General features: G+C 33.3%; 1 protein-coding gene across 1 annotated transcript; it reads left to right on the forward strand.

Annotated features, from left to right (window-relative positions):
- The first annotated feature begins 1,284 nt into the window (after nt 1-1,284).
- LOC129751701 (phenoloxidase 8-like) lies at nt 1,285-9,760 on the forward strand. Its single transcript, XM_055747364.1, has 5 exons — nt 1,285-1,852; nt 1,919-2,374; nt 8,048-8,675; nt 8,739-8,994; nt 9,394-9,760. The coding sequence occupies exons 1-5, from the start codon at nt 1,328-1,330 to the stop codon at nt 9,593-9,595; spliced, it is 2,067 nt and encodes a 688-aa protein (XP_055603339.1). The 5' UTR covers nt 1,285-1,327; the 3' UTR covers nt 9,596-9,760.
- Nucleotides 9,761-15,947: the final 6,187 nt, after the last annotated feature.

Consider the following 15,947-nt stretch of genomic DNA (forward strand, 5'->3'; position numbering starts at 1 on the left):
TTTCACCACATTTGTGGTAAACAAGATCCACCAAAAACAATTGAAAAGCAAGATGACTTATACAAAGTTTCCTTCAGGTTGTGGAGCTTTTTTATCTGTAAATTCACCAAAAATTATTTTTTTATTCTTATTTGCTTTTTTTTTATTTCAAAGTAAAATAACAATGCTTATTTGAAAAAAAAAAGTCTTTTTTATGAACGGCTTCCTCACTTATGGAATTTAAATTTAAGCAAACGGAAAGTTTTAAAGAACGTTATTAAAAATTTCAAACATTTTGATTAGGTATGTGCAAATTTTTAATTTTGTTTTTTATGATTATCATTAAAAAGCGTTAGGAAATTTCATCTGAACTGCGAAAAGCTTAGGAAGGTTATTTTAAAGTTTTTGTGTTGATCAAATAAAGAAGAACTGATAAAAATCTATACTGAATCTCAAAAATCTATATTTTTAAAACATGTAAAAGAAATGTGTATTTTGTAAATTTATATTTTAGGTAAACCACTGAAATTCGTTTGCATTTAATATTGAGGAAATTTTTTTTGTGTGGCCCGCAAGCAAGTCTTTGTATTAAAATCTTGGAGTGTTTCTCTTTTCAACTCTTGAATATCGTTTTTCTCTATTGGTACTAAGTTTACGGACGAACAAAACGATTATTGTTCAAATTCAAAATTCAAAACTCTTTTAAGAAAATTGTTTAAGTCTTAACTGTATATCAAAGTAGATAAATAAATCTCTATACAAGCATTTTGAACTTTTTTTTTTTTCAAATCACATCGTTTGAGTAAAACTTACCTCATGTTTAGGTTAAACGCCAAGAATTCAGCTAAAATTAATTCTTCAATATTAGACAATATTTATATTTTTTTTGTTGATCTGTGTAATGAAAACATGATTTCATATCTTCAGAAGGGTAAGTACAATATGACGAAATAAGAAAAAGTTTGGATTGTATTCATCAGTACTAAGAATATACCAAGATCCAAATCACATATCAATCATTCAAAGAAAATTTCCATATTCATCATTAAATTTTAACCACAGGTTGACTAGGTCAAATCATTTCAAATGAAGGTTAGAATTTAGAAATGACATTGCATCGGAAGCAAGGCCATTACAAAACATGCAAGCCATTCATGGCTGCTCTTCTATGATAAGAAACGATAATGAAAGTAAGTAACAAGCGTAATCCGGCAGTAGGTTGTGGCATCTGCGGTTTTTGTCGAAAAGTGCTAGATTTCATATAAATTGTGCTAGTCGTCGGGTCAAAGTATCAGTTCCCTTCTGATCGTCCCTCGGAAGGTCACTTTGGAAGCGAGCCCTGTGAACGATGACGGATAAGAACGCGATTTTGGCGCTGCTGCAGCGTCCTCTGGAGCCCACTTTCTTGCCCAAGGACGATGGCAAGACGGTGCTGATTCTTCCGGAGGAGTACATGCCGGATCGGTACAAACCATTAACGAACGACATCCAGACCCGATTCAGCGATGGCGCGGAAGTTGAGATTCCGGTGAAAAATGTCGGCACTCCGAGTCTCGCTTTTGCCGAAGTGATCGATAAAAATGGAGCCTTTTCGCTGTTCGTGGAAAAGCATCGGGACATTGCCGGGCAGTTGATTAGTCTGTTCTTGGCCCAAAAGGATGTAACGTCGCTGATGGGAGTGGCGTCGTATGCCAGGGGCCGCTTGAATCCCTATTTGTTCCAGTATGCACTGACGGTCGCCATTCAGCATCGGCCGGATACCAAAGATTTACCGGTTCCGGCTGCAATCAGTTTGTTTCCGGATCAATTCGTCGATCCGTCGGTGTTTCCGAGGTTGCGTGAAGAGGGGAACGTTGTGGAGCAATCAGAACGGGTAGTTATTAAAGTGTTACAGTTAATTGGAGGAGAAGTTTTAACGGAAAAAACGATTTATTTCTAGACAACGATCGACATTAAACCAAACTATACGGCATCGGATCGGGAACCGGAACAACGGATGGCTTACTTCCGGGAAGATATCGGCGTAAATATGCACCATTGGCATTGGCATCTGGTGTATCCAGGAGGCGGCCCAGTCGAGGTGGTCCGAAAGGATCGCCGCGGTGAGCTGTTCTACTACATGCACAGCCAGGTCATTGCCCGCTACAATGTCGATCGATTCTCGAACAAGTTGGGCCGGGCTCCTTCGCTCACCAACTTCCGGGAACCCATCAAGGAGGCATACTTCCCGAAGATGGTCCGTAGCTCCAACAATCGAGCCTATCCGGCACGTGCCGTCGATTCGCTGATGCGGGACGTCAACCGAGTCGATAATGACACGACGGTGTCGATCAATGATTTGACGCGTTGGGTCGACCGAATTCATGAAGCCATCGATAGGAAATCGATCGTTGATGTGAGTATTTGAAACTTGATTTAACTGATCTCTAACTTACGGTCTTTTGAGTCTATAATATTCACTAGTCTTACAAAATACACCTAATTCACTTAATTATAACAAAACGATCAAGGCATAGTTTCTCATATCTTGAGATAGTTTTTTAAAGATTTGATTCTTATAGAAAATTTAAAAAAAATCGGGCAAGAGATGTGCAAATTTAATCATTTTTCGATGTCGTAAAATCTTGACCCAGTATGACGGAATGGCGTAATGATATCACCTAGAAATTTTATATATTTTTATAATTCAGTTACCAGTGTGGTCTAAACTGCATCAAAATGCAAATCAAAGTTTCACCTTTTTAATCTCGTTACCATAAGCTGGAATATGATTGTTTTTCATCACGCGTTAGTTAATTTCAAAATATCATCCATCCAAACATTTTTTATGATTTCTGCTAGTAGAATTTTTTGTTGTATTTGTTACTCCTAGATGCCCTTATGCTTCTTAAAAAACTTTTTTGGCAGAAAAAAATGTAAAATTTAATTCGAACAAATTGGTAACTTGTCCTTCATGCGTTATGACACCTCAAATAAATCAAAAATATTAAATATTCAAACTTTTTTATTTTGTTTTTCATTAAAAACGACGTTTGTAGCAACTTACCCTTTCTTTTTTTGTAGGGTTAAAATCGTATGTTTTTGTAAGTTTAAAATGACTGGAATAATCAACAATTTTTTCTGACTACTTAATTCATTGTTAGTTTGTTCATATGTTCCCCTAACATTGATCAACATTTATTATAATTTATTTGAATATCATGAAAAAGAATATCTAAATTATGACTATAGGAACGGGGGGGGGGGGGTTGGTTTGGAGGATAAAACAGACAAGGGCATCTTAAACGAAATTTTCTACTGTATCACAAAATTTTAAATTCTCAATCACATTTTGATCAACATTTATCATAATGTATTTGAATATCATAAAAAAGAATATCTAAATCATGACTATTGGAACGGGAGGGGGGGTTGGTTTGGAAGACAAACAGACAAGGGCATCTCAAGCGAAGTTTTCTACTCTACCTCAAAATTTCAAATTCTCAATCACATTTTGAAGATTTAGTAAGGTTATTCAAGATTAACTATGTTGACTCAGAACTAAAGCTCAAACCTTAAAAACTTATTCCAGGTTCAGGTTTTTCGAAATTGATGATTGAAATTCAGTTCTAAATTTTAAATTAGATTAAACTTATTTAAAAGGTTCTGGTTCCTTATTATCAAAATCAAAATTGTATTTTTGTTTTCTTAGGTCAGATTCTGTATCCCGATCAGGATTCGTGATTTTATGTTTGAATCATCTTTAAAATAAAAATTATGAAGGTGTTTTAAATCTTGGTTCAAATTATGTTTTATTTTTCATAAAAAAAAATCTTCATGTATTAAGACACGTATAACGGTTTTCAATAGTTTTAGATAATTATTTTTTGATATTGAAAAAAGAAAATAAGGAAGCATCCTCAGTTTTTGTTTCACATTAAGATTCGAAGTTCTTGAACTAAATTCTCATGCATCTTTTAAATTCTTATCTGGAATCCAGATGCAGAAATCGTTTTGAAGTTTGAAAACATATTCAACATTTAAATTTTGAAATCAGATATACAAATTGTACTCAATATTTTCACTCTTTGAATAAACAAGAGTTGATAAAAAAAATCATTTTATTTTCAAAATTTCAAACATTGTTTTATAATTGATGATTCGCAACATAAAATTATCTTCAGATAACAAATTCTGATTTAAAATTTAATCTTTTGTCAGATTCGATTTTTTTTAAAACCTTCTGCGATCCGAAACACCTTCTCTTAGGTTTCGATCTTCATTTGAACTTTTTCACAGGAATCTCAAACATTACATTTTTTTAATGAACTAAATTTTCAAAGCTTTGAATGCGGGCATTGTGTGTCATTTTATTATAATACTCATTTTTTAGTTATGGTTTAATTTTTATTTTTTCAATTCCTTAGGAAGGAAAAATACAGAAAATATCCAATTATTCTTTCCAATTTGAAACCTAAGATACAATCTTTCATTCATAATTTTTACCTTGATTTTAGTATAGATTTTAATTTCAAATAATTGGAATTCATAATCTGGATTCTGATAGTTTATATATCTGAGTTATAAGTTTGGATAAAGTATATTTATTTTGGTTTAGATTTCTCTTTCTTTGCGTTTCGATTTTCGACAGCAATACCAGATCGCATTTCTCTAAAATGATAAAAACATTATTAAACAGCTTGAACAACAAAAATCTCAAAGTGTAGTGATAAGTCCAAAATGTTTCAATGCGAATAAATTGAAATAGATTATCTAGTTGTGTTCATTGATATTCTTACAAAGACATTGATGATGGTTTTGAAGTAGTCATCCATCGCCAAATGTTGCTCGGCACTAAATCTATTGAGCTTCGAGAAGTCAAAACATAACTGGAAGATATCATTCCGGTTAGATTTCAATGAGGATACCAGACAGGGTTGCCATATGTTTTTTTCTAATCTGTATCGGCTTGATGAAAAAATCAGTATTTTTTGCTAAATAAGCAGGTTGAAAATATGTTTTCATTGTTTTAACTCAATCATAACACAAAAATTGTTAGTTATAAATGGACTTAACAATGTAGAAGCATTCAATGGAAATATTATTATAAATTGAATCCAATGTTTTCGACCTTTTAGTTTCAAGTAAATTGAATAAGAAAATTAACTAAAGGCTGATCTAAACCAAATTCCAAATTTATTTTGTTTGGCTTCAACTTACCATGAATTTCTCGTATTTTTGGGGATATTTTTTTTAATATTTAAATATTTCTGGAAATCCATCAAATTTACAAAAAAAGCTAATTTTTGGTTAAGATCAAAGAAAAATCATTGCAATTAGGTTTTGGGAATCGAGCTTTCTGCTATCTCAAGTTCGAAAAGTTATTTTTTTTATTTTGTTTATTTGAAACGGCTCATATCGAGGGTTTTAAAGAGCAAACCCTTGTTTTTGTATTTTCAATTCATTAACTTGTACAGTTGAAGAAAAAAGAATATAGAATAAGGGGAGACGAATTTATACACGAAGATCTATAGATTTAAAGAAAAGATATAATTCGAACATGTAATCTAGGTCCACCGCAGCCAAGAAAAGTTAATGTAATTGATTGAATTGATTAGTTATAGAGGTTTTAATTAGGGTTTGCGAAATATTGATGGAAATCTTTAAGGTAGCAACTATAATATTTATTTATTTTTCAGAGAACCGTTAAAACCGTGTCAATTTAAACCCTGATGATTATTTATTGAAATCAACATAAGACTTTCAAATTTCATGCATGATAAAAAGTTTGAAACTTATTTGACATTTGGATTTTGATTAAAATTAATTTATGGAGATCAACACAGGTGCCTTCAAAATTAAATTGCATTTTGTATTTTAATTTGAATTAATTTAAATTTAATAAGTGTTCCTTTTCAAATTAATAATCTAATATTTTATTCCTAAGGAGTTGTATATTAAAAACATGACGACTCAAACTTTATTTATTTTGAACGAATTGTATCAGATATGAAATGAGAATATTTATCTGTTTCATTTCAAAACTTTAATTGAGTGACAATCTTAATCACCACGATGACGAAGATAAAAAAAATCCGCTCTTGGGCTTATATAGCTCAGTTGGCAAGTCAGTTGTTTCCTGAGACGATGTCCGTGGGTTCGAGCCCAAGAGTAAACATCAAAATCAGTTGTCCTACCAGATAAGCTTTTTTAGCGATGCTAGCCATCAAATCTGCTTTTGAGTGTAAATATGACATTGTCAAAAGTTTGGCGGCTTGTAACTTTATTCAGGCGCATTCAGAGTCAAAACTTTTTATTTGTGACCCCCAATTAATTAATGCATCATAACTTTGTTATGGACACTCTCTGAAAGCTTAGAAAAAACTCTCGTTTGGGAACTTAACTGTCAATTTACTCTTCTCGCCTTAAAACGCTATATCTCTCTTGTTTCTCAGAAGATTTGTTTCAAATTGATAGTTTGTGAAACCTTGTAATGCAACTCAAATGATTCTCAGACAATGTTCAGTTACAACAATTCATTTTTACGTTAATCAAGTCTAAGAAAAATTCGAAAAAACATGTTTCGAAAAACAGACTCAAGACCAGGTACCAAATGCTCATAAAAAAATCACTTAGTGTCTCAAAAAACTGTAGTTGAAAGTTGACGTAATTTGATACATTTTGCTGCACACCTACATTTAAAAAATTGACAAAAATTCTGTATTCTTCTGTGACTGAAACAATTTTGACGATGATTTGATTGTAAAGTATTGTTTTTACACACCACTTTTTCAAAATTTATGAGGTCATGATCTGTAAAAAAAATCATTGAAATATATTATACTAAATATATTTTCAATAATTATATCAACTCCCTTTTTTTTAAACATGTTTTTTTTTTATTTCCTTTTCTTCTTGGACTTTGAGTAGCTTATAATTGAATTGTTGTAGATGAATGCGGTCTGAAAATCATATTTCAGATGCATCACGAGGTTAAATTTTATACAAGTCGGTTAAGAAACAAGAAAGATACAGCAGTGTTTGAAAATCTGTATAAAAATCTGTATCAGTATCTTATCTGTAGTAGCGTTGAAAAATCTATATAATATAGAAAAACTGTATATATGACCCCGCTTGTACTTGATCACATTTTCAAACAAAAACGATGTACATATCTCCCTATAAAACAAGACTACCGAAATGCTGGCAAAGTGTCAATAGTAAAACCTAATAAAAAAGATGTATCTCCCTGTTGATGATTTTGGCTTTCCTAAGCTTTTCTTGGTTTGGTGGTTAAACAATCTTTTAAACAACATTAGTTTGCAAACACAATGCAGCTGAAGATCACAAATAAAAGGTACAATTAGAGTTTTTTGTTTTATCCGAAAAACAAAACCCAAATTTTATTTTAAAAAAAATCATCCTCAGGATTTCCATAACGGAAATGATTCTTAATGAAAAAGTTAAGTTCTTAATGTTAAAGAAACATCTTCATCTTAAAAAACTGCACAAAATTCTATATTTTCCCTGTGTATTGTTCAACATTATAAACGCATCCAGAACACAAAAATTCGGCATTTTATGTTTCAGAAACCAATAGACAAAAATCTGCTCATTTTATATAGATATTTGAGTAACGGTAAGTGCTGTGTTAAATTTTGTAGAATGAGGTTTTATTATTAGATTTATAACAATTCAAGCCAAATTTAATACTACAATCATTAATTTGGTTCAAGTTGCATCAAGAAATTTGATCCGAAAATCTGATGATTTTATTCTTTTACTATTTTTTGAAAATTTGTTGTTTTTTCCATCAAAGGTTCAAATTATTGAATTTACCAAATAGTTTGGAATATTGGGCTTGCTTGATCTACCAGACTCTCAAGTCGGTTCTTCCTACGGCCTTGTACCACGAAACATGACCTCCAAGAATACAATCTATACTTCAAAACTATGTATGTGAAAATCATAAACGAGTTTTGAACCAAAACAAACCTTTCAAGACACCAGGCCCTGAGGTATTCATAAATGAACTAAAATCGACTCAATCTTTCATTTCACCCTATGTTATTTACTGGTAATTTTCTAGTCTTCCGGCCGTACGATTCCACTGGACGATATCAAGGGTATCGATATTCTGGGAGATTTGGTTGAAGCATCTACCTTAACGCCGAACAGAGCCCTGTACGGTAGTGTGCACAATCTTGGCCATGATGCGCTCGCATACATCCACGATCCTGAGTACAGATACCTGGAGGACTTCGGAGTGATGGGCGACGTTACAACTGCCATGCGGGATCCCGTGTTCTATCGACTGCACGGAATGATCGATGACATCTTCCGCAAGTTCCTGGAGACGCTCAGCCCTTATACTTCGGCTCAGCTGGGATACCCCGGAGTCAAGGTCGATAGCGTTGGCCTAAAGGTCACAAGAGCCAATGCTCCGCCAAACGTTTTAGTCACTTTCTGGCAGAAATCCTCGGTTGATCTTGCCGCTGGGCTCGATTTCGGCCCCAAGGGCAACGTATTTGCCAGCTTCACCCATCTACAGCACGCTCCGTTCACTTACGAAATAAAGGTTACGAACTCTACAAATGCGGTGAAACGAGGCACAGTTCGAATTTTCATCGCTCCCAAGAGAGACGATCGAGGTGTTATGTTGGCGTTCCGTGAACAGCGAGCCTATTTCATCGAAATGGACAAATTCAGAGTCAACCGTAAGTTTCTTGGTAAGTGAGGGTCACTTGAACAAGAGTCTTGATCGCCTTTTCCGCTTTCAGTGAGACCCGGTTCCAACGTCATCAACCGTCGCTCTGATGAGTCTAGCGTGACGATCCCGTATGATCGGACCTTCCGAAAGGTCGGAACGGCCAATCAACCTACCGATGTGATCGATCGCGATCGTTTCCGTTTCTGCGGCTGCGGTTGGCCCCAGCACATGTTGGTTCCGAAGGGCTCTCCCGAGGGCACCCAGTTCGATCTGTTCGTGATGGTGTCCAACTTTGACCAGGACACGGTTAACATCGACTTCGACGAGTGAGTACTATTTAATCATATTAAAGTCATAAAATTCAATTCTAAATCTCAAATTTGCTTAAAAAATTCCTGGAATGAGTGCTTTCATTGTCCCAAATCAATTACCCCAATTGTATATTTAGTTCACGACTATTCCTTGGTTTCATCGTCGGTTCATTTCTATTTCACACATCTTGTTTAACAACTCACAGTTGAATATTTTATGTGAAATTTTTCAATCCTTACAAATAAAAATTGGGTCAAAAATTCAAGTGCATCTAGGTCAGTTTATACTGCAACATTCATTTTTCCCCCAATTGAAGCCCAGTTCACAGTCAATCTAGTTTAGGTAGGTCGGTACCGCTATGTTATATCCGGTTATCTGATACGTTCCCTTTTTTTGTCTTTCTACCTTCACAGAAAAGTGGACTGTAACGACTCCCACTCGTTCTGCGGCTTGAGAGACAGGCTTTATCCAGACAAGCGAACCATGGGATTCCCGTTCGAGCGAAGCACCCCGAACACCGTAAGGACCGTTAAGGACTTTATCGGATCGAACAGCAACATGGGCACAGCAGAGTTCAACATTCGATTCACCAATACCGTCATCGCTAGGACTTGATTCAATCGAAGCGCCCGCCGTTGGCCCACCTTCCCATTTAACGATCTACGCTCCAGTTCAAGATTATTTTTTCTCGATATTTTAACTCATTTTATTAAGCATATATTGTGACCACGACAAAAGATAATTTTATATTAATATATATTAAAAGGCAAACACTTGCAATGCTGTGTACAACGAAATGCTTTCCGGGCGCAAATACCACACTCCATTATTGTAGCCATTCGAATCGTCTCCTCAGAATTAAAACGAGGTATTTGGGAAAAGAGAAAACTTACAATCTGACCGTTAAAGAAATCTAAAAATTCCAGTTTTTTTCGTTCGTTAAAATTGTTGCATCTAGCACATTGAATCGTAAATTATTTTTATATCTTTTGAGGTGTTTTAAACTCAGAATAATTTATCTGTGTTTGCATAAAAAAATTTTAATCTAATTCACAATATTTATTTATTTATTTGTGGTGGTTCCGCCTCACGACAAAACCTGATGCACAATATTCCACTACATTTCGATATCTACTTCAAAACGCTGAGACCTAACTGTCGTGCTTGGAATCGAGTTCCCCGAGAAATTATCTAATTTCACTAACAATTGGGATTGGGCCTGCTAAAAAGAATAAAGCCTGCTCTTTACTCTTACACAGATTTCCATAAGAATGACAGCTAATCGGAGTGAAATCAGAGTGAAGTGTTTAACACACGAGAAATCGTACACCGGAATTGCGAGCGCGCCCATCGCCCATTCCTCCGACACACAACCTTCCTCCGGAAATTCATTAAATGTATGACTGTTTTTTCTCAAATTACACGCTAAACTCATTTCACAAATTAGTACAATAAAATTTGATCCACCTGGATCCATCACTGACAGCTATTACGTTTGTTCAATGCATTATGAATTCCGCAGTTCTACTAGCCTTCTATCAGATATACTTAAACCGATATACATACACCACTTAACGAGAAAACGAGAGACAAGAATAGCGCTATCTGGCGACAGAAATGGAAGTATTACACAGTTCATTTTTTCGGAGGTTCGATCAGGGATGCCAGGTGTTCTGATTTTTTATCTGAGAATCGCAAAAAGTGTGGCGTAGCAAATCGAAAAGGCTGAAAATAAAATGAGTACTTTTTGAATAAATATAAATTATTAACAGCGCAAATTCGTACAATTCTCAAAACGTCATCCAAACCTTTAAACATCGTGATTGTGATATGACAATCGATTTAGCGTAAAGTTTTATAAACGAAAGAATGAAAATTGAATGTTATTAGACTCAAAAAAGTTCTAAGTCGCTTGACTTCGTAATAAATTACAATTTTATTATGACTTCTTAGATAACTAAAAAAAATATTGAATAGGCGATGGAAGCGCTACCGAATTTGAGTGATGATTTTCCATTAGTGCAAGTGGGAAGCAGCTAAAATTTCACCCAAATTATGACAGATCTTACGGATTTTTCTTAAGGAGAGAAAGAATAACTTTCGATTACATCGCCCATTACGAAGTTCACGATAAAATCTGTGCTTATCTGTTTTTCATATTTTTGTGTAACTGGCCAACCAACTGCGATGTCTTCGGTCAACAGATGACGCAGAAGTTTTACTTCAGAAGCGGTTCCTTAATCCATTCCAGGTAGGGGAACATGCCCTCTTATGCGCCACCTAAGCGAATCGCTGTTTTTCTATGTATTCCACGTACAAATTATGGTAAAAATGGGTGTAATCGTTGAAGAAAAGTGTTTTCTACAAATGCCTATGATTTTTTATCAGTCAAATTGCTATAGTTGCTTCAGAAACTTGATTTTTTGAAAGCATATTCAAAGCCACAGAACAAAACTGTGTTGCAAATACGCGCCGCTGTGTATTCAATACGCCCCCAGTAGCCGAACACTCCCGAAAGCAGCCGAAGACCGAAAACACACCAATACTTACAGACACTTTGACTGAAAAGAAAATCAAAATGGACTAATCAAAATTAAAAAAAATAAGAAAAGTAGATTTTTTGGGCAGAATTAACGCTCAAAATATGGTTTTAGACTTTTTGTTCATTTTTAATGAAAATGCGGGTGAATCAAAGAGGAAACTGCTGATATTCATGCCGATGTTTTTTCAGGCTTCATCATTGATGGAATCTTTAGTGTCTGCAGTCATAATGAATCGCTGGCTGAAAATCTGCATGCAAGAAAATCATATAATGAAAATTCAATTCAGTATTTTCTGTGCAAGATTTCGTCAGATGTGAATTTGTGCGAAAAAACAGTGCGGTTTAAGAGCTACTATTTTCGGATTATCGAAGCGCTGAATCGAAAATATGACTGCGTTTGACTGGGCAAAAATGACTGCAGGTATGTTTATAAAATTAAGAAATTTACGAAATATTTTACTTCACTAAACTCCGCAGTTTCTTGGCAATTTTTCCGGTCCTACTATGACAACTCATCATTGTTTCTGGTTTTGTACATATTTAAGGCAAAGTTTCTTTACATAATAATTCACGAAACAATATTTGTTTCCTTTCACAAAGATATTGGTCGTGAACCATGAGCGGGTCATACACGAATCCTAACATCAAATAAGGAGGGTAATTAAAAGTAATTACTGAGATCCATATTTTGTTCAGAAATATTTACAAGTATTATATGGAAATATTTTCCTTAACTCCTTTTTATTTGTTTGTTGATTCACTAACATTTTTATGGTGTGCGAATAGAAATAAAGAAATCCATTTATTATAACTGGCATCCATGATCAAGTCGAGTCCGGAATACACGCTATTTACAAATTAGAAGAATTTTTCAAATTAGTGCTTCCATTTTGTCCGCTAGAGGATGCTTATGGTGTCGCCTTCTCATTATATGAAGAAAAAAATTGTGGTGAATATTGGTTTCTATTATGTTTGCTTCTATAATCACTGCATTACTACCAGCCTCTACACTTGGATTTTGAGTAATACAGAAAATGTTTCCTTATCGAGTCTGGCAAAGAACTTTCTGAGTTAAGATTTGTCTTCAATTTTAAACGAATGGATCTGAAATTATATTCACTGAATCGTTCGTTACACTTTCTAATATTTTTGTATTAGTTTTTATTCTTCTTCTTTACTTGTCTGACCTTATTTTCCTCTATTGTCTCTTTAACCATCTTTCAAACTCTTTTCTATTACTCTTATTTTTCCGCTGTATTTATTTGTTTTGTTTTTTATACCCTCTTTGAATGAAGATCTTTCAGCAATATTTTTCTCGCTTTTTTTCTTTTCTTTGCTCTGTTAGTTCCTCTACCACTTATTTTCTTGACTTTCTGCTTTTTACACTACTATGTTTTCTTTCTTTCTATTTTCATTCATTTTTTTTGCTATTTTTATCGTATATAATTCCATATGATCAGTTTTTTTTCTGTTTCTTCATTTCTTCCTTTTTATTTCTTTCTCTGCCAATTTTATCGGCCCTTATTTTTTTCAGTTTTATTTTCACTCTTCTTAACTTCTTTCTATTCCTTTTCTGTTCAATCTTTTGCCGTTTGTCTCACTCTCTTGTCTCTTTACTTTTTTCTCCTATTCTTCTTATTGTTATTCGTTTATTTATTTCTCTTTTCTATTTTTTCTCTATTTGCTCTTAACACATTGCAGACCAAACACGAGATAACTCGTTTTTTCGCTCGTCGCAAGTCTGCTACACTTAGAAGCTTATAACTCAAATGATCTTTAATCATTAAACTATCTTCGACAAAATTGAACACAATACTTGCTATCGTAACTCAAAGAAGCTTAAGTTGTAAAATTTGGTTCAATGATTTTTAAGATATAGAGTGCCGAATTCCGGTGTTTCTCGGATTAGATTTTTTCGCAGTCCTTAATGTGTTAACCAGTTTTACTAACTCTCTTGTTTTATTGCTGTTCTTTTCTCTTCTTCCTATTATTTTCACCTATGACATTAATTTATTCTTTTAGTCTCTGTTAAGTTTGCATTCTTAACGCATTTCGTGTGTTTTTATTTATTTTGTCTCTTTTATTTTGTTTTACCTTTCTTTTCTATTTTGTCTTTGTTCTCTTTCCCACATTTTTTCGTTTTAGTTATTCTCCTATTATTTTACTCTCCTCCTATTATTTTATTCTCTCTATCCTCTTAATTATTTCTCTACATCTTATTTCTAGTCTTTTTTCTTCCTCCGCCTATTTTATCGGGTCTTATTTCTATTCAGTTGCCTTTCCATTCTTTTTAATTTTATCTCTTGTCTGCTCTTTTTTTTCGTTTTATGCCTCACATGTCTGTTTTCTTTTTTCCTATTCTCCTAATTTTTCTTCGTTTATTTATTTCTATATTTTTTTCTGTTCACTCTTATATCGATTAAAACATTCTCTTAATTTTCTGTTGTTCTTTTATTTCTGAGTTATTCTTTTAGTCTCAGTTTAGTTTGCTTATTAACGTTTTTTTTGTGTATTTGTTTTTTTTTACTTTTTCCTCTCTTATCCTTTTTATCCTTTTTCTGAAAAAATCTTAAACCGTTTCACTATAAGGATTGTTCGATCTTCTGAAAAAAATCGATTTCCGAGATCGAGTTTTCTGAATGGTTCCAGATCGATCCACCTAAAAAATCGAAGCAAAACTATCAATCTCTGCAAGATCGATATTTCAAAGTTTTGTTTAAAAGGGGTGCTGCCCGAGGGCTGGTTCAAGCTGAAGTCAATTGTTTAAGCGACAGAAAAGCTCATCAATTTGAATTGAAATGTGTAAGCAAAAAAAACATTTTTTTTTTTCAAATTCAACTTCGGAATTTTTTACTTTTTAAGACTGTTTATGACATACTAAAAAAAGATTAAATATATGCTTTTTCCATACGACATATACTAACAAGTTAAAACTATTAGCGCGTAAGAAAGGAATGAGTCTTAATATTGAAACTTCAATGATTAAAACAATTCAAAGAATTAATGTTAGTTCACTTGAGGAAATGCTAACTTTGAAAAAAAAAACTATAGATTTTTATTACTGCTTATGCTTTTAAGTACCATAGATTCAGCATTGTGCAAAGGTAACGTTTTCAGCTTTTATCTGGAAGGCTCAGAATAAGATTTCAAATTCATCAATCATCCTAATTTTCAATTTTCATTGAGAAAAGAAGCAATTTTGAAATATTAATTTGAGGAATGTAATAATCCTAATGTCGATATAAAATAAAACCTATGTATTTCAAGAAATTTGTTTTATTGTGGTCTCATTCAAAAGCTGAACAGCCTCTTATTGAGCTTCAACTATGAAACTTGAAAGTTTTGAAAAGAATTAATTCTTGACCTTAGTAAAATGCTTTAGATGCTTAATTCAAGGCTGAGTAAAATTTCAAGTATCATTTCAATGGAATTTTCGATTACTTCAGATTTTCCTCAAGGGAATAGACGAGCATTATTATAGTAAGCATAAGTAAGCATTCCAGAACGCACGTAGCCGGGCTGGGAAATTCCGGGCAATTTATCGAAAAAACTTGCCATTAAGGGCAATTGGTTTAAAAAATTTCTTACCAGAAAATATCCTTTTAAATCTAAGCAAATGTCAGACAATAATCCAAAAAATATTAAGCAATGCCTCATTGGTGTTTAAAGCATCCGCATTTTGGTTTATTTTGATGAATCAAACTTCTACAAAACCGCTTTTTTTCGAAAAATTTAAAACTATGATTTCAAACGTAGAAATCACTATTCAGAAATTTAAACTAAAGACAAAGTAAGAGGAAGAATTACCATGTCCATGTTGGTTAAAATCCCATCTAAATAAATAAAATAGAAAAGAATAGAATATTGAGTTATTGATGATTATGTGCAAAATTTCATTTTGATCCAAGTTCCCCCAGTTAAGGGCACTTGAAAATATTATTATTTTTATTGTTATTTTTCTTTATGGTTGTTAAAGTTGTTCTGCTTGTGTTTATTTTTTATTAACAGAGCATGTTGTCTATATTCTTTTTGACCTTCTGATAAACTCGCCATAAAAACTTTTGTGAAGTTGAAAAAAGCTTTGAAGAAATATAGTAGAAAAAGTTGGAAGTGAAATAGAAAACAATTGTTTGGAGACCTATACAGATATTGAAAGACAAAATGTGATTTCTGACTGACTGAAGGTTTTCGTATTTAGTTAGAGAAAGTTAGGTTTGAATAATCTTTTAAGGTTTTATTATGACACTTTACCATCCTTCTGTCTTGTTGAATATTAACAGTAATTAGAAAAGATTTCAATTATTTTAGAATTTCAAGTAGTGGTTATTCGAGATACCTTAATGATAACTCTTCGCAAGCTTCCTCATATCCTGCAAGCTTTGTGAGAAAATTTCAAAATTATAAATTTTAGAACATCCCTTGACT

The sequence above is a fragment of the Uranotaenia lowii genome, chromosome 3 (genome assembly GCF_029784155.1).
Source record: "Uranotaenia lowii strain MFRU-FL chromosome 3, ASM2978415v1, whole genome shotgun sequence".
NCBI lineage: Eukaryota > Metazoa > Arthropoda > Insecta > Diptera > Culicidae > Uranotaenia > Uranotaenia lowii.

Coding starts and splice junctions, on each gene's coding strand:
- LOC129751701 (XM_055747364.1), top strand. CDS start 1,328: ATGACGGATAAGAACGCGATTTTGGCGCTGCTGCAGCGTCCTCTGGAG. Junction 1,853..1,918: donor TTGTGGAGCAATCAGAACGG/GTAGTTATTAAA, acceptor ATTTATTTCTAG/ACAACGATCGACATTAAACC. Junction 8,676..8,738: donor GGACAAATTCAGAGTCAACC/GTAAGTTTCTTG, acceptor TTCCGCTTTCAG/TGAGACCCGGTTCCAACGTC.